General features: G+C 30.6%; 1 protein-coding gene across 10 annotated transcripts in view; it reads left to right on the top strand.

Annotated features, from left to right (window-relative positions):
- The first annotated feature begins 2,016 nt into the window (after positions 1–2,016).
- The window catches only part of LOC111685494 (putative uncharacterized protein DDB_G0286901), a 55,679-nt gene continuing 38,241 nt past the window's right edge, over positions 2,017–19,454 (top strand). For 3 of the 10 annotated variants that reach the window (XM_046951532.1, XM_046951531.1, XM_046951530.1), the window contains exon 1: positions 2,017–4,568. In XM_046951532.1, coding sequence (XP_046807488.1) covers positions 3,662–4,568 — 907 coding nt within the window. In that variant the 5' untranslated portion in view covers positions 2,017–3,661. Of the gene's footprint in view, positions 4,761–14,682; positions 19,243–19,454 lie in introns of those variants that run through there. The other 7 variants (XM_046951528.1, XM_046951523.1, XM_046951527.1 and 4 more) reach the window with 5 other exon arrangements.

Genomic DNA, 19,454 nt, shown 5'->3' with positions numbered 1-19,454 from the left:
TGTTTTCAATTGCACAAATTTAACAAATTTAAAGTCATCATTTAAAGCGGCCTAAGTTATGGAACTTATCACAAATACTAAATAATAATTGTTATCATTCACTATTAATTAATAATTAATTTAACACTAATATATTTTTTTTTAACAAAAATATTTTAAACATTTCATTACTTCCTCTACATGTCATTTTAAACAAATTTTTTTAAAAATATTTATTTTCTTTAGTTAAAATAAAAAAATACAATTCATTCCATTTTAATAAAAAAAATCACACACAAAAAATATAAAATATTTTTTTTTAATTTATATATTTGCATTATTATTAGACAAGTCATTTTATATATAAACCTAACAACTACAAAAAACACATATTTATTTATTTCATTTTTTTCATTTGTTTAACAAGAAAAGGTATTATTTGCAACGTGACCATTTAATGAAAATTTATAAAAAAAAAATTTATAATAGTGTGCTGTTGTTGGAAATTTTTTTTAAGTGTTTTAGTTTTTTCTTGTTGTAAATGTATTTGTTTAAAAATATATAACTACAAACTTATCAGTTTAATGACGACTTTTTTTTTTAAATTTATATTAAACAAATGTAAGAGAGTAGAGAAATGTTATTCTGTATTTAAATAATATTTTAAAATATTTTAAGATAAGATTTTATTTACAAAACGAAAAAACACAAAAGTTTTCCGACGGTAGTTTAGAATTTTATTACGCAGTGTTGTATTTACTTCTCAAAATATATAACATGTAATTATATATACTTATAAATGTTTATCTTTTAAGATATTTAAGCATTTAGCCGATTGATTGGCCGATCTTAAAGAAACTTCTTCACATTTCGTGGACTTAAAATAGTTTGACTCTTTGCGATTTGTAAATAGCACTCTTCGCTATTAGATTAGCTTAAACTCAAAAACTAAGCACAAAAAAAGAGAAAAAGAGAGAGAGAGAAGTTTCTCAGTTTGGCATAGGTGTTTATTTAAAAATCACTACATCAGATCGGAACCTAGGCCGTTGTCGAGACTGTTGTGTGCTTTCTGACATGAAAATGTTTGTGGCAAAAACATTATAAAGTGCCTGATGAAGATGTTTTTTAGGCGCAGTTCCTTAGAATTATTCCACCAATGTTCCAGAAGAAAGTAGTAAATCGAATACTATGGCTGATATGATATATGGACCTACTATGTAGAGTAGTATTATAATTATTTTTAAACGATTAAACACCATTCACACACTGAGGTAAAAAACGTGTAGAAAAGTACTGAAATTAAAACAATCCGTTGTCAGAAGTTAGCTTACCACATTTGTTAACATTTAGACAACCACCGTTTTCATTGCAACAACGCAATGTTGTCATTTCGACATCACTGTCGAGAGATTTAACGTGAGCAACTGCCTTGACGGCCTTATCTCACGGTGGTCTATTTCATCCACTGGGTAGACTTGAGAATGGTCTACCATCGCCCCTTTATCCTTTAATGAAGAACTCAGGTGGCAATTTTTGTACATTGGCTTTGACCGTTCTATACACAAGTACTTTGCTGGAGTATTCGAGCTATCTAATCTCTGACCATTGATGGCCTCTGTACGATCCATCAATAAGCCGAAGACATTGTTCATACCCACAGGGACACACTGTGGTAATTCTGATATGAACAGAGTATACTCTGAACATATCTGGACAAGGAAGGAAAATTCAATTCAATTCCATCATCATTCGACCCAGCACACATCTTATTCATACGAAACATTTATAAGAGAAAAAAATACGACACATTTTTTATAGGTAGACGGTTGGGCGAGGCCCGCCATACCCCATATTCATACCGTACCAAATACAATTAATACCAACTCATTTCCAACGCTTAGTCCCACAGTCACTCCTCTGTGGGGTATCTTTTGTTCCAACAACAGCACCGAACTTATCCCGAAATATTGACATTACCTTACATCAGTCTTTTGACCGCCACTTACTCTCCCCGCGAATTTGGATTTAAACCACAACCACTACGTGGATCCCGAAGAAACATCAACTAACTGACCAGCCAGGACATAGTCCAGATTAGTCCGTAGTACTTACCAGATTATGTGGTGCTCTGATCTGGCCTCTTTCAATCCATACAAGGACTAAGCCAAACAGTAGACTGTAACCAATTATTTTAGTAACGGTATAGGTATTGGCCACCTCTTTATACCCCGGGATTGCAATAATACCAAGGCGGAGGCTTCACCAAGGTAACATGCCTCCGGGGGTTGTCATTTCGACAATGCAATGTTTATATTTGTTCTTAATATGTAGAGTAGGATTATAAATATTTGTAAGCGGTGAAATACCATAGCACTATTAATAGCCATTACCATCCTGAAAATAAAATCCATTTTTGCATGTAAATTTGATGAAAAAAACGTTCCGCATCGAAAGGGTATTTGAGGTTTCGATACAGAGAGAAAAAAACACGTACAAAAGAACCGAAATTGATACAATCCATTGTGAAAAGTCAGCTACCAGTTTTTAATTTGGACAATCACCGTTGTCATAGCGACAACCTAAAGTTGTCATTTCGATTATGCTTTGTGTTATATTGACAACGCTACGTTCTGTTGAACAACAAATCATTATCATTTTAAAAAGTAATCCTCCACATAAATAAATATTATAAAAAAAATTTAAATGTTCAACTAGTCGCCACCAGTTCTAGATCGAATCTGCGTTTATGATTTCTCAATATCATGTATTATTTTTTTGTAGATTTGATAATGAATTGAATTTTTGTTATTTATTTGACAACAATCCGTACATATTTTGACAACGAATGTAATTGAAAAATTATAAAGAAGTGTTAGACTTTGTTATATAGCAACGATAAACGACCAAGAAATCCTCCCAAGAGTCCAATTAGATTTTTAATTGTAACAATTAATATCTTCTGATAAATATTACTTATTCTATCATCATCGATTCTAATTAATAAATACTTTTCTTGCCTTATGATAGATATATAAAATCGTGTCAACTATTATAAATTAACTTTACACCTATTCTTCAAATTTTGATCATTTGTCAAAAAAATACTTTTCTTGTTAAAAAATCATTAAAAATCATAAATTTCAAATTGATTATTGTACCAATGACCTTAATAAAATTAAATCAATTTTTAATAAAAAAAAAGGAAAAATTGGCAACATTTTGAAATAAAATCCTTAAAAGAAAAACTCCCATTACTTACTAACCTTCCTAAATCCAAACAAAATTATTCTCAAACTAACGTATTTCAATTTTGAAATGAAAGCACACAATTTTCCAGATTAAACCATGGTAAAATTTTAATAAAAACTTCTACAAAGTATTAAAATAAATAAAGAAATTATTTAAAAATAAAAGTAAAACCAATTTACAAAAAGAAAACAAAACCTAAAAAGTTTATAATTTCTTACAACTTTAATTAACAATGATAACAAATCAATACAACATCTTACAACTATTGTGGCAGTTAAATAAATATAATTTTATTGAATTAAAAGTATTAAATACCTAAAGAAAAGCAAAAGTGAACAAAAAATCTAAAAGATATTAAATAAAGACTTAAAAAAATTTAATAAAACAAAAAGAAACAGAACCACACGCACATACATAGAAGTTCATATACAACATGACTTCGGAAGCCAGTTCATGTACTGGATTTTTCCAGGATCATGCAAATACGGCCGCCATTAATCAATATTTTCAACAGTTAAATTCTCAAACGTCAGCGGTCACTGTTAATAATCTGGCTAATAGTAACAGTGACAGCGGCAATGATGGCAGTTTAACGGGACGAAGTACTTCCTCGGGCGATAGTACACGCAGTAGTGTTAGTAGTACTGATTCCTCGAAATCTTGTCGAAACAGCGGCAGTGGAGGAAGTAGTGGAGTGATAACAGCAGCAAATGGTAACAGCAACACTAATCAGTGGTTAAGTATGCAACAACAGCAGCAGCAACAACAACAGCATTTACAGCAACAAACACAGCATCATCAGCAGCAACAACATAATAACCAGCAGCCGCAACAACAGCATCATAATCAACAACATCATAATCTTCAGCAACACCAACAACAACAGCATCAGCATTTACATCAACAGTCTTTACATCATCATAATAATAGTCAACAACAGCAGCAACTACAGCAGCATCAACAGCATCAACAACAACACCAGCAACAACAACAACAACATCAACAACTATCAGCCGCTCTTAGCCAATCTTTACAACAAAATCTAGCTGCTGCCAGTGCATCAGCAGCAGCTGCGGCGGCTGCTGCTTCGGTAACCACAAATCCCCATTCAATTTTCGGTTCCGGAAATTTCCACTATAAAACCAATAATTCTTGGTCCATACCATCACTTTCCTGCTATCAACGTCTCTACAATGAAAATGCTCATTATCAACGTAATTTTAATAACAATAACAGCAACAATAATAACAATGACTCATCGAATGTGACACAAAATGTTGCCAATAATACCAGCAATAACAATAACAGTGGCAGCAACAATACATCTAATAACAATAATGGTAATAACAATAATAACATTAATACATTAAATTATGGTAATACTTCCTCAGCTGCTGCTAGTACAGCAGCAGCCGCAGCGGCTGCAACAACAGTACAACATGTGGCAAATGCTGTAGCGGCTGCCGTTATTGCCAACGAACATCAGAATCATATAAATAACTTAAAGACACGCTTTCTACCATCAAGTTCAGGTGGGTGCCATCTGTAGAGAGAAATAGAGAGAGAGACACAAAAAATAGTTCAAGTTTTTTTTTTTAATTTAAAAGAATTTTAAATTTGAGACCTACTGAGGGTAATTTTAAAAGATCAGAAATTAAAAAACAGTGAGAAATGATTGATTAAGAAATTATTAAAATTTTTAGGTTCTTTTTAAAAAGACTTTAATCAGTGGTCGTCTTACAGATATTGCATTTTATCGAAAGTTACAAAGCTGAAGATGGTAATGTTTGTTTCGTATTTGCTTGATTTTACGAATATCGTTGACATAAGTTTCCTTTGGTATTATTGTTCTGGACTCCTAATGCTTACAGCTGTCGACCAATGATTTGAATGAAGCATTAAATTCAGCAATTTTACCTAATTTTTTATAACTTTTTCTTTTTTAATTCAATAACCACTAACTAGAGTGAATTTTTTTTTCAATTAACTTTCTGGTTATTGGCCATCAATGACATGGTAAAATGATCCTTTTGTATATAAAAAAATAATACTAAACTAATCACATTACAAGCAAAAGTCCAGTAATGAAAAAAAACAAAAAATGATACATTTGGTTATTGAATATAGAAATCAAGACATCATTTATATGAACTGATATACACACTGTCATTCTTTTGAATAAAGAAACAATTTTGGGGAAGCAAAATAACCACTGTTAACCACTATCACTACAAATAAATTGAACTCTTGTGATTCACGGTCTGGCTGCATAGGTATTGGATCTTGAATAGGGTCTCAATACCAGAATCTCAAGAAGACAACGCTGGCATCTTTATTTTATCATTATTCCGCTATAAGAAATCTGGGTTCTTTAAAGTTCTTTTAAAGATATAGCGAAATGTTCTATGATAACTAATCTAGGATTATATAAATGTCAGAGTAACTAAATAGCAGACGAATGCAATCTATGCCTTTATAGATATATATCTGACATTTTTTCAGATTAAACTGATATCTCTCTGATACTTTTACAGATTGAACTTTTTTCAAGAAAGCTCAATTCAAATGGTCTAATGGGATTAACTTTTACAATTCGAGATCTAGTTGGCTGCTATAGAACGTCCCTTATCATGACAGTAGATTAAAATGTTGAAGTTAACATGAATTGAAACCGGCTGATATAATCCAGCGAGTAGTTAGTAATATTCAGTAATTATTGGGCTTTAAAAAAATCGTATATCAGGAATTAATATTAATAATTAATAAGAAAAGCTTTCAATAAAAAAGCTTCCAAATACAAATTAGATGTCGTTGCAATGTTAGTTTCTATATAAAAAAGCTTCAAGTCCTCATTACCTTTCACCTAAATTTGTCATAAATAAACTGATTGAATAACAAAAAATATTATTTTAGTCCCATTTTATTGTATCCCAGTGTAAATTCATAGATATGTGATACCTATTATGACTTTTTTTTGATTACCGAAAATGAAAATTAGTTTGAACACATATACAGAAATGGTCTTGCCATGGTACTATGAACTTTTTCGTATACATATACGTTATGCCAATTATTAAAGGATAGAAAGATCTGAACCATATTTTCACGTTTTATGTATAATTTAAAGCATACAATACAATAATTTCAAAGATGTCGGTTTTTAATTTTCTTAATGCTGTTCCAAACTGATCAGCAGAATTGCATCAAAATTTGCCAGTAAATATATTACTACTCCGGTAGGTTAGTATCATCTAGACAGTAGCTCTAGACAGAAACTCTGGTCAAGCAGTGCACAACAGTACCACGTATTTCCTAGATATTTTTCTTCAGATTTGATGTGTAATACAACAACATTGAATACGTTAGCCAAATTCTAGTTTACGTCTAGCACTCCAGTGGTGAAGTCATATGCATAAAAAGTCCAGCGATTTAGTTTTGTGCGTGAAAGAGTTAACACCTTCCGTGTGGCCTCACCACCACCCCATCTGTTTTTTAAATGTCGAAGGCAATTTTTGTACATAATTCTGCCGGTACATGCACGATAACTTTGCTCAAGTGCTCGAGCCATCTATGCCGCACATTTCTTATTTATCCAACACAATCATTGAGAGAAACATCCTACAAACTCAATCTAAATATATAAAAGGTTGAGGTCCACGGTATATTATACACTTGACACCAACTCAGTTCCATTTGACACTGTCCTTTTATAGTCCTAGAGTACTAGAGGTACTAGTAGCACCTCTTTTTCTACTTATGGCAATAACACCAAGACGGTAATATTCCCGGGGTAGATCTGTAAGTAAAAGCAAATTGGATTGTATGAGAGTCATAACCGACCACATTAGCCAATCCACAAGCAATCACATTCAAGATATTACATCTTTTAGAAGGATTGGAAAGTTAAAAGAAACTACTCCCAGAAAACTGAGTTTCTGGACATTTTTTGGTAGTTATTTTTATATGTAAATAATTTTATAAGGGTTTCCCGCACTCTTTTTCCCACGAAAAGTTTCTACTTACTTTTTAATAACTACTACTTACTGTTTGCATTACTTTTAAATTATTTTTTAATGACAGATAAGTTTATAAAACAGTTTTTTACACAAACACAGAAAGAAAATCATTATCGGAAGCGCAATAAAATAGCTAAGTAGTGGTGTTGTGAGTAAGACAACGATTTAACGAGTAAGCAATGTTTCGGTATTTAAAACAAAACTACTTTTAAACTCCTCATAAGTAAGTACTTATTTAAGTGGTGATTTGAAAGCGAAATTAAAGAAAAGTTCTTAATCACAAAATTGCATACAACGTAGGACCTCTTAAGAACTTTTCAAAATATATAGTGTTATTAATAGGTAATTAATCATGGTTTAAAAAAATGTATTTTTTATTATTGTTCTTATTTAACGAAAGTCATAATTAATATTGATGTAGGTCTTTGCGAAAAAAATTAAAAAAAAAATCGAAATAACGTCAGCAAAAAAATAATAAAAATTTATTAAATTTACACTTTAAAATTACTGCATTTACAGAAAAAACACAGATACTGAATTAAAAATGCATTTGAATTATTTTCTTCTTTAGTGTTAGTAAATTTATATTATTGATCATGAACTTGACACTATAGTCTTGTTTTTTTGCACTCTTTTGCGTTTTTTCTTTAACGTCAGATTTTTTAATCAACAAACCTGAGCAAATTAATTCTCACAAATACTTTTACAATATGATTTTTTATATGGTTGTTATTATTTAAAAGAGATTCCGATAAATGGGGTTTCAATTGTTGAGAATTATTCTCAGAGAATATTGTAAAATATGTATATATGTATATAGACATTCTCAGTAGATATTTCAGCTGAAGGTGTATTGTCATTGAGGGGCTATATACATACATATGAAAAATTGCAATTTGTATTAAATACATGGCACGGTTATGGTAATTAGGGTCAAAAAGTCCCCTTAGTTAAAATTTACTACACAAATTTTATATAAAAAGTGAATTCTAAATTTTTTTGCCATTTTTTCAAATCAAAGTTCCCTTTTTAATTTGATAGTTTGTAGGGTCCGCCATTTAGTCTATATAAATTCTAAATTATTTAACAGAAATCAATATAGAAATTGAACTAACCTAATTAGTGCGTTAAAATTCCATTTTTCTTTATTTGCTTGTAATTTGTTAAAAAAAAAAATAAATTTACATATTATTGTTTTTTGTTGTTATTTTTAAAAGCCTCGTGTCATTTAATCCGTAGATTTTCCACACGTTTGAATTAAATTACAAGAAACACTTTAAAAAAGAAGGAAATAGCAAAAGAGAATGCAAAAAGTTTAATTCCACAAATAAATTTATTATTCATTTATTATCATCAAAAAATATGGAGGGTTTTATTGATTTTGGCATTCGTTTGAGTAACATTGATCATAGACAGACAAAAATATATATATTCTGGGCCCTTATCAAATTCTAAGACGATTTAACCAATATATCTTATGGGTAAGGTTTGTTTAATATTGAAAATGGACAATATCGGTCCACGTTTTCGTATAGCCCCCATACAAGTGTCTATCAAAACTCTTTAAGAAATTCAAGTATAGCCATGAAATATGCAATGTGTAAAATAATGTTTTTTATACCCTACAACACTTTAGTGGGGAGGGTATATTGGGTTTGTGCTGTGCACAAAAATATTGGTCATATACCCACCTTAAAGTATACCAATCGGATCAGAATAATTGAACCGTTATCTAAACACGGTGATGACATTGAAAGCAAGTACTTGCCACGCTCGCTTACAAATCACAACTTATATAAGTACTTATAAATAAGAAGTTAAAAAGTTGTTTCCACACAGAATGCGAATCTGGGCTTCTTTCGTTCGTTATTTCGTTTTTTTTTGCTCACAACACCAAGACTTACTTGTCTCATTATAAGATAACTTAAAAGTAATGCAGACGGTAAGTAGTAGTAATTGGAAATCTTGATGAAAGACCTCATCTTGGTGTTATTGCAATTCCGTTACCAGTACCTCTGGTCTGACTTTACTTGAAATAATTTGACATAAGGTAGAATCAGAGAACCACATTATCTTGTACTACGAGTGGCTAGGACTATATCATGGTTAGTCAGTTGGTTGAGGTTTCTTTGGGATCAAAATTTAAGCCCAAATTCGCGTGAAGAGTTAGTTGCAGTTAAAAGACTGATGCACGATTTTGTGTATATTTAGCGATAAGTTCGGTACTGTTGCCTAAAGACAACAGATATCCTACAGAGAAGTGGTTGTGTTGATAAGTCGTTGGTGTTAAATGTAAATGGCGTAGGATGAATGAAGGGGTATACGGTGGCTGGCAAGACCCTAGAGTGAGTGTGTTGGGTTAGCGACGATGGATGAAAGGTATATTATACAAGTGATACCATTGTCCAGTTTTGTTCAGAGAAAACTCTGTTCATACCAGATTTACCACAGTCTGTTCTCTGTGAGTAAGAATAAAGTTGAGTGCTGTTGCCGACTCAACATCTGCGTAGTTGGTGAACGGAAGTGATGTTTTTGCATCTCGGAGGTTAAGCAACGGTGCAGCAATGGTCAGATATTAGATATCTTGTACCGTAAAATGCCACTTGTATATAAGAAGCACAATGGAGCGATGGTGAGTCGTCACCATAAGCTCATCTAGTGGTTGTAAAAGACCACCGCGAAATAAGTCCAATACAACAGATATTTACGTAAAGCACTTCGACAGTCAAACTCTGAAACCATTAAGACGTTTCTAAAGGTTTGCACAGCGCTGTATCTGAGATTAGAGATATCGTGTTCTGAAATTTGAGAACAACGCCAAGACAACTTGTTTGTAAAATATTGTATATCAATTGAAAGTCCATTATATTAGCTTTATAATAAAGGAATACCATGGGACAAGGTTCTTTCTTCTTTTAGATATCTTCAGCGGGACTCAGTCCTTTAGAAAAAGTATACTTTGGGCTCTGGGTTAAGAATTTGTCGGCCTGTATTATTAATAAAATTATTGAAGGTTCAAAGCAGGAAACAGTTTAATAAACCAAAAATAAACTATTTACAACTTAATGGACCTAAAGATAAACCACTAAGGAATAACTGAGTCTAAACTTATAGTCCAAAATTAAGGTTAAAAGTTATTTTAATTTTAAAAAAAACAAAAGCTGCCTGTCAAATATTTGATCTTATAAAAAAAAGCGAACTTAAATGTGAAAAGTTATTCAGCGTTAATAAAAAAAGAAATGAACAAAAAAATACTCATAAATAAAAGAAAGAAATACAAAAAAAAGAAATGCTTTCGATTTCATTTTAAAAATTTTAAAACCCTCCAAAAAATAAATAAAATAAAAAACAGTTAAAACAAAAACAAAAGAAATGGCCATAATAAAAAAAAAACACAAAAATTTATGTTTTTTGTTTAGTTAAAACAAACTTGATTTTAATTTTATTTCTTTGTATATTTTTGTTAATTTTTTTTTTATATTTTTTGATACAAAATTTTTGTTGTTATTGTAAACAGTGAAGTGTTGTCTTTTTAAAAAACCATTGAAGAATTATGATGGTTTTTTTCTTTAAGTTGTTTTACGAAGTCATTTGATTGTGGTGTTTGGTTGGTTGGTTGTTGGAAGACTGTTTGTTGTTGTTTCTTTCTTTGTTTTAAATTTTTGTTTTTTTTATTGTTTTAACACAAGTTTTAAATGGAGCTTTTATTATACATATAGTTTATAATGTTTCGGATACTGATTTATATTTAAATATTTTATTTAATTTTTTTTTGTAGCGAAATTAATGCAAATTATTTTCTTTTTCTGGATTTGTGTTGTTTTTGTTAGAGTGTGTGGGTGGTTGTTTAATACTGGTTGTTTCTTTATGAAAAAAAACTTAATTTTGTATTTTTTTTTCATTTATTTAATAACGATGTTGCTAATGATCATGTTGTTGTTCAGCTCTTGATCATCATCATCATCATTATCAGAAGTGATGATCAGAGTTTGGCTGTTGATGATGCCATCATTGAAGGTGAAATTCATGTTAATAGCAGGTTTATTTTTATTTTATTTTACAAAAAATAAACTTATACAAAATTTAAATATTTTCCTTTTCTTTCTGGTATTCATCGTATTATATTTTTTGTTTAATTTACTATATAGAAAATTACCATATTTGTTGAAAGTGTTGAATTTAAAATGAAATGAAAAAAAAAGAAATTTCTCTGGGGGTGTTTTTTTGTTAATGATGGTGACGGTTATGATGATGAGAAAAATAATAGATTAATAGTAAATCAAAGTTTTACAACGAATTAAACATTTCCTAATGTAATTATTAAAGCAAGAAGTACAACAATTCATTGATCTTTAAAATTAGAAGTTAGTCTAAGTCATCCTTTAATATATCCATATTTTTTAAATATGTTCTATAAACCCTCACCTTGGTGTTATTAACCCAGGAGGAATGTTATGACACCAATACCTTAAGTCTCTCGAGACTAAAAGCTCATGAAATTATTTCACTTGTGGTCTTACCAAAAAAACATAAACTATTTGGTACAATAGGGATATTTTGGACCGCGGAAAGTAAAAGTTAGTTAAAGATTTATAATGTTTCTGAGCTATTGCCTATGGCTCTCAGAAAAAGGACTTAATGAAGTTTTGCAACTGTTGCCTAGGCCCCTTAGAAGAATGACTCTAAGGTTAAATGTTGAGAAAGAGTTGATAACACAGAAATAGTATATAGAGTGAATCTGGAATGTACTGATCTCATTCTACACTCATACCAAAGTCTATGAGCCGGATAATTGGTAAATGTTGGGTAAATGGTAATAGTAGCTGTCAAAGCCATTGTCTTATTTGAAGTACATTGTAAAGAATTTTCACTAATAATTCATCAGCCTTAACACTCTAATGATATTGAGAGCAAGGACTTATCACGTTTCCTGACAAATCATTACTTAAATAAGTACCTCTATATAAAGAATTAAAAAGTTGTTTTGTTTTAAAAAATTACTCACACAGAATACGAACCTTTGCTTCTTTTTCGTTACTTACAACACCACTTCTTTGTTATAATGATGTGCGTTCAATAATGATATTTTCTTTCTGTGTGTGTGTGTGTGTGTGAAAAACAGTTGCTAGCGCACGCAATTCAATAAAATGTGCAAATAAAAGGGCAAAACTCTAAATAAAGTACTTCTTTAACTGATTATTAGTAATACATTATAGGAGCACTTAAAAGTAATGCGGACGGTAAGTAGTAGTATTTGAAAAGTAAGTGGTTATTAAGGTTCAAGCCATTACCGTGTCTTTGATGGGCATTTTTCACAGTTATGCCTGCTATACTCTTATAAATGATGATTTAAATTCTTTTTTACACGGTGGAGTCTATAATTCAGGATATTTATAAGGGATGAATGTAGGGGTAAACGAATCTATCCCGCCCGTATACCTGGAGTGATTGTGTTGTTCTCTTATGAGTGTGTCAGATGAATGAGAATTATGCAGGGTGATGGATAAAAGGTACTTATATATCACAATGTATCCGGGAAACCGAAGTACGAATCAAATATATTGAAGACTTTATTCTAACTCACAGAGTAAAGACTGTGGTGAATATGGTATGGACAGAGTTTTCTCATACCTAGTGTGAGTGATGAAACACAGCCGAACAAACTAACTTCTCTATTTTCTCTCGTTCTTATTCAGGATATAAATTTCCCTTTGGCAAGTTTCGAAAGCCTTGTGTAACCTAATGGAGAAAAATAACTATTGCAGTTCAGAAACCATCAGTGTTCTTTCATTTTCCCAAAGATTTTAGATATTCCAATTCTTAGATGATTGATGTATAAAATATAGAATCAAAAAAATTAATAATATCAAGCATATTTTCAACCAAAAATACTTAAACCTTATATAATATTTTAAAAAAATCTTCAAAATCCTTATAATTTATTCAATATTTTAAAGAAAATTTTAGTAATAATGATTCTATCTTATTGTATATATTATATAATTAATAATTCTTTCTTCTTTTACTTTCATTTCAGGTAAGCATTTTGTCTATATCCTTAAAATCACATACTATGTGCCTGGCTTCCTATATATGTTTTTCATTTGTTTCATCATTTGTAATATTGTGGTAAAAAAAACAGAAAAATTCGCGTTTTTTTCCTCGTTAAAAAAGCTACCATAAGTTTTTAAGTGCGGTAAGTGTTTCTTAGGAAAATACCAACTAGACTGGGTAATAAGATAACAGTTTTGTAAACCTTTTACTAATATCTTTATGAAAAAATTTGTACAAAATCAAATTAAACAGCAAAGGAATTTGTAAATTTTAAAAGAACTTTTTGTTGTGTCAATGTATATTAATTATCTTTAAAATAAGCTTAATGTTATCATCATTTAAATAGAATTTTAAGAAAAATATTTTCTTTTAACAATTTAAGAAAATTTTTAATTTGTTTTAATTAATATAAATTCACTTTCATTATTACCAGGGAAACCGAAAACATGCTCTAAAAAAAGTGTTTTAAGCGCTTTAAATATGCCGTAAAAAAACTCAAAATATGCTCTTAAAATTTAAAAAATATGCTCTAAAAATAAAATTTTTTATTATTTTTTAACATTGAAAAGCTCAAAAAGACAGAAATTGTAATGAAATAATAAATGTTTAGTGTCATATTTCATCCTGTACGATTTTTTATAATTGATTCATCTCATAGTTTGAAGAACTAGTTTAATAGAATTCCGTTTTACGTTCAGATAACCAATAAATAACATGAAACCATTTGGACCCCAAAAAACATACTTCAAACGACAAAGTTTGACACATTTCTACCAATTGTATTCATAGCTTCTAAACTGACAAAACTATAACATTGGTTTTCGTGAGAGTAATGTATTTTTTGCAGTTTTTAAGTTCTACAAACGAATTTTTTTTCAAAATTGTAAAATAGGCTGAAAAATTAAAAATAAAAAATTAAATTTTATTTTTTTTAAATAAAGTTTTGAAAATGTACAAAAACGAAAAAAAGCGAAAACATCAAAATATGCACTAAAAGAGTAAAATATGCTCTAAAAACTCGAAAATATGCCTTAAATATGCTAAAAAAGTCAAATCATGCAAAATTATGCTCTTATGGGTAAAATATGCAAAAATATGCTATAACAAATCGATGCCAAAATTCTTAAATTGGTGTGAAACGTATAAATATCTTATCCACGAGTCCATACGACGCACCACAAAAAACATGCATTTGCATATTATGGTTTCCCTGATTATTACATTTTTTAAAACATTTTTTTGCCTAATTTCAAAATATAATGAAATACTTTATTTTAAACTGAAACATTTACGGATATTTGAATTTTAATGAAAACTTCAAAAAAATCATAAATTTAAAACTAAATTTTAAGCAATAAAAAATTTCTAAAACCGACAAAAAATCAAACTAATTATTAAACTAATAAAACTTTAAAATTAGGATTTGAAACATAAAAATTTTAATTTAATATAAAAAACGCTTAAATCACACTCAATTTAAGAGCCGAATTAAACAGCTTAAGAAATCACTCAATAAAGAAAGCTTCACTTTTTTTGTACTTCCAACAATAACTTTCACTCACAACTAGTTAACATAAAATTACACTCACTCTCACTCTTAATAGCAACTAAAAACTATAAATTTTAAGACAAAACAAACAAAAAGAATTAAACTAAAAACCAAAACAAAAGTAACGTAATATTTACTAAAAAAAAACAGAAAACACACTCATACAACACGATAAACCAACACTCATACGTAAAAACAAATGCTTCCGCATGCTACGGCTGCTGTAATAGTAACGAATGAGAAAAAAAGTTTCCCACAATGATTTGTAAAGCACAGCACAGCGCCACTATATAGTTGAGCAGAAGAAGCATGAAACAAAAAGCTTAAAATTATTACGAGTATGAACAAACAATTTTCTTGGGGATGGTGTATGTGTGAGTGTGTTGTTTCCCAACACACAGAGAGCGTAAAAGCTTAAACTCAGTTAATAATAGTTATTTTAGCCAAAAGCAAAAGCAGTAGCCTGAGTAAAAAATGAATTCTTTTTTGGTTTTGTTTTTGATCGTGCTGAGTGAAAGAAAAGAAATGCACACTAACTACTGGTCTAAAGCAGCAGTTAAAAGGAATGTAATCACTTAAGGGAAGAAATGTTTTGAAATTTTAAAACTCACAGTTACCCGTTCGTATGTTACGCAAAGTAATAAGTATAACTTAGACATAGATCGTGGACAATGAGACTAGTCCACGGTCTATGTCCACGGTGGTCTTTTTCACAGTGTTAGCTAGAGAAGATTTACAAGCTACTCATTTTAGTGCTGTGTTAGAATATCCGAGAATATTGAGTTCTTATCTAAAGCTTTTTCTCTACAACATACTCACACCATCACCGTTAGGAGGGACCCTGTTGACTTGTCAACAGAACCTAGAGTTTAATTTGTTAAACCGAAGATCTTTATCAAAAAAAGGCAACGCCTTAAACGTTAGGTCCGGTATGAGTAGAGGAAATATAGGAACATACTTGATCAATGAAGAGAAATTAAACTCATTACACAGATCTTTGCACGATTCACTTATATCTATCACAAAAGCTCCCACATCTTTTACGCAAACTACATCCTGCATTTGTATAATCAACTTGGGGTCCTGTTGATTCGGAATCCTGTTGATTTCAACACCAGCACCCGAAACTTATCATAAATAACTTCTTGAGTCAAGTTGCATTGATACCTATCACAAAAGCTGACACACTTATAAAGAGCTCTATATGTTGCTCTTGTAAAAGCAACCCAGTTTCAATATATTTTGACTCCGGATCCAATATTTTTTGGGGTCCTTTTGATTCAGAATTTTATCATTAATCCCGAAGATCATTCAAATAGATCAGATAAGTCGTTTTTACCCTTCCAATCTTAGAATACTACCAGTACCTCTATATCTAATGATTACAATAACATTAAAGTGAGATCATTTTAATAATGTAAAAAGGCCTCGAGACGGCGGTCAGAGTTAGAATAGTTTTCACTGGGAATAAGCTTAACGTTTCCCAAATGATGATCCGTGATATTCCGTTGAGGTTCAGCAGTAACATATCAGGGAGGCCGCGAAATGCCGCATTCTTAGTTTGATATTTTGTTCTCTTTACGAATCAGAATGCACAGTAATAAGTCATCGCTAAAAACTTACTCTGATAAGGAGGAATTGCGGAGTAAATGCTTTAATAACGCTTCTCAACAAAATCATGGAAAAAAGATTAGTATTACATGAAAAGAAAGATCAGAGCTTTAACAATTGTCTCTCAATCATATTGTTTAAATCAGAAAAGAACCTCCGGCTATGGTAGGTTAGTGTTCTAGTTTGGTAGACCGATGTTTGTAAGTTCGATTCCCACCTGAACCACTGGTCTAAAAGCGCACAACAGGCCTGATAAAGATCTTGGTGTATATATTCTCATTTAATGTATATACAACCTTCTTTGAAACTAACTTACGGTTCTTATTAGTTTGAGGTATTGGGAGCTTCCATACAAAACTCGGAAATTCTCTAAAAAAAAAAGCTTTTTTAAGCTTAATTTATATCGAACGATATAACTCCTTTAAACCCCGCTCTTTTGCCATACAAACTAAAAGCGGGAGAAATAAAAACACAAAACCGAAAAGAAAGAAGACCTGACTGATAAATTGGTGAGTGTATTTCTGTGTATTTTTCAGACAATTTGAGTGTGTGTGTGTGTCACTCAAGTCAGCAGCGGTATTAATAAAGCGTTTGGATTTTTGTGTGCGCTTTTTTTCGTACTAGTTGTTGTTATTGTCTTTCTTTCTTACAATTGGGTTTTGTGTTTTTTTGTTGTGCTTTTGTTTTGTTTTTGTTTTTAAGTTGGGTTTTCAAAGCGTATACCCTCTGCACACTATAGTGGGCTAAATGGCTGTGGCTGGTTGACGGGTTGGTTGTTTGTTTGTTTGGCTGTCTAACTGAATGAAGAGCATTAAGCGTTTTTAGTCAACATATGGACACTCACTCTTAAAGCGTTTAGCAACGTTACCGGTGTTATTAACGGACTTGGATTTTTTTAACCCGCTTAAATAAAAATAAATAACGATATCGTGGTTTCAAATTTTTGAAAAAGCAAGAAACGTTTTTGCAAAGATATAATCAAAAGAAAAGTTTTTTAAGCAAAAGAAAAACGTGTGATTAGAATAGTTTTTTTAAATAAATTTTGATAAAAATTAAAATTTTATAAAAAAGTGATATATTGTTGTTTATAGAATTAAATTCAAATAGATAAAAAATAATGATCTCATTTAACATTAGAAATATTTTAAACAATCTGTAGCAAAATTTTAAATATAAAAAATACATTAATCACGAATCATTTGACAAAAATAAAAGTGTTTAGAATTCTAAGAGAATCGTTAAGATATACAAAATAAAATTAAAATTCAAAACTTGCTTGAGAGCCGTGTAGAAAAGTAGACACCTTTAAATAAAACCCGAATAAATGTTCTACTTAAATTTGATTTTTTAAATATTGTTTCAATCAAGGTTAAACTTTTGAATAAAAGTTTTAAAAAATCTGTGCATACATTAAACTTGAAACAGAAATTTAAGAATTTCTTAAACAAAAAAAAATAAATTTTTTAAAAAGTGTAAAACTACAAGTTTGTTAAAGCTTAAAGCTTGTCAAAAAGAATAAAAAGCAACAAATAACTTGCAATTGAGACAACAACAAAAGAAATAAGAATCTGTAATTGAACGTGTCTTTTATTTATGAATGAATTTTCCATGTTGCAATATACGAAATTTATTTCCGTGTAATTATTGTTTTTCTGGTATTAATTAAATGAATGAATGTGCGTGATTTATCAATGAGAATGGATTATCAATTGCCACCGCAAACTTTACAGTTGGCCAGCAATGCAGTGGTGGGCAGCTTAATGAACAGCAGCAATAATGCACTAAGCCAACAGCAGCTTAATCAACAGCAAAATGCTCAATTACAGCTGCTGCAACTTAATCATCATCAGCAACAACAGCAGCAGCAACAACAGCAGCAGCAACAACAGCAACTTGTGAATAATCAACAGCAACAACAGTTGTTAAATCACATGACTGGCGGGCAGCAAACATTGCCCTCTTTAAGTAGTCTACCCCTGCAAGTTGTCAATCAATTGCCACATTTATTGGCCAATAATGCCGTAACGCTAAACAGCAGCAGTAATAATAGCAACAACAACAACAACAACAACAACAATAATGCAAATATTAATAATTTAAATATACTCAATAATAATTTAAACAACACATCCTCCGCACTCAACAATAACAACAACAACTCAAACAACAATAATAATTCATCGCTTAATACAAATCTCACCAACAATACTCCCAACAATAATAACAACAATAATAGTACGAGTAATAATGTTTTACTACGTAATACCATGCAACATGTGGCAAATGCCAATCAACAATTGCAACAAACCATTAATAATTTAAGTAATAATTTGGTTTCCTCTCTACCACCCAGTAGTCAATTGTTGCAACATCATTTACAACATTTAGCCAATGTACAACTTAACAATAACACCAACAGCAATAATAACAGCAACAGTTCTTCACCCAGCAACAATAATACTGCCACCAGCAATAACAATAATAATCTCTTGCTGAATAGCAACAACAACAACAATCCCTCCACACCAAATAATAACAATCTTGCCACACATTTAAGTGACAATGTGGTGGCTCACAATATTGTCAATGGTCTGGTGGGTGTTTTAAATAATGTCAACAACAACAACAGCAGCAACAATATCAGCAATAATACGAATTTAACTAATAATGCTTTAAATAATACGGTGAATCAAAATTCTACAGCAAATAGTATAGAGGACAACAATCGCTGGACTCAATTTCAAGTGCAACAATTATGGAAACAACATGCTTCTTATTTGAATGGTATGATTAGAATAGTAAAGATGGGATGTGGGTTTGAAATGAAAACTAAAAATTTGTTAATCACCAACTGCAGTCCAAAAGACGATGCTACATAGAAATCGTTTGCAAAGCAGTGAAGTTAAAAGGTTTTCCCATACTGGAAGATCTCTGAAGAATTATTATGTTCAATACATTTTTTTTAAGATTTGCTGTTAACTAACATTAAGTTTGTG

This window comes from Lucilia cuprina, chromosome 5 (genome assembly GCF_022045245.1).
Source record: "Lucilia cuprina isolate Lc7/37 chromosome 5, ASM2204524v1, whole genome shotgun sequence".
NCBI lineage: Eukaryota > Metazoa > Arthropoda > Insecta > Diptera > Calliphoridae > Lucilia > Lucilia cuprina.
The sequence above is the reverse complement of the archived record's forward strand: the minus strand, read 5'-3'. Positions and strand labels throughout refer to the sequence as shown.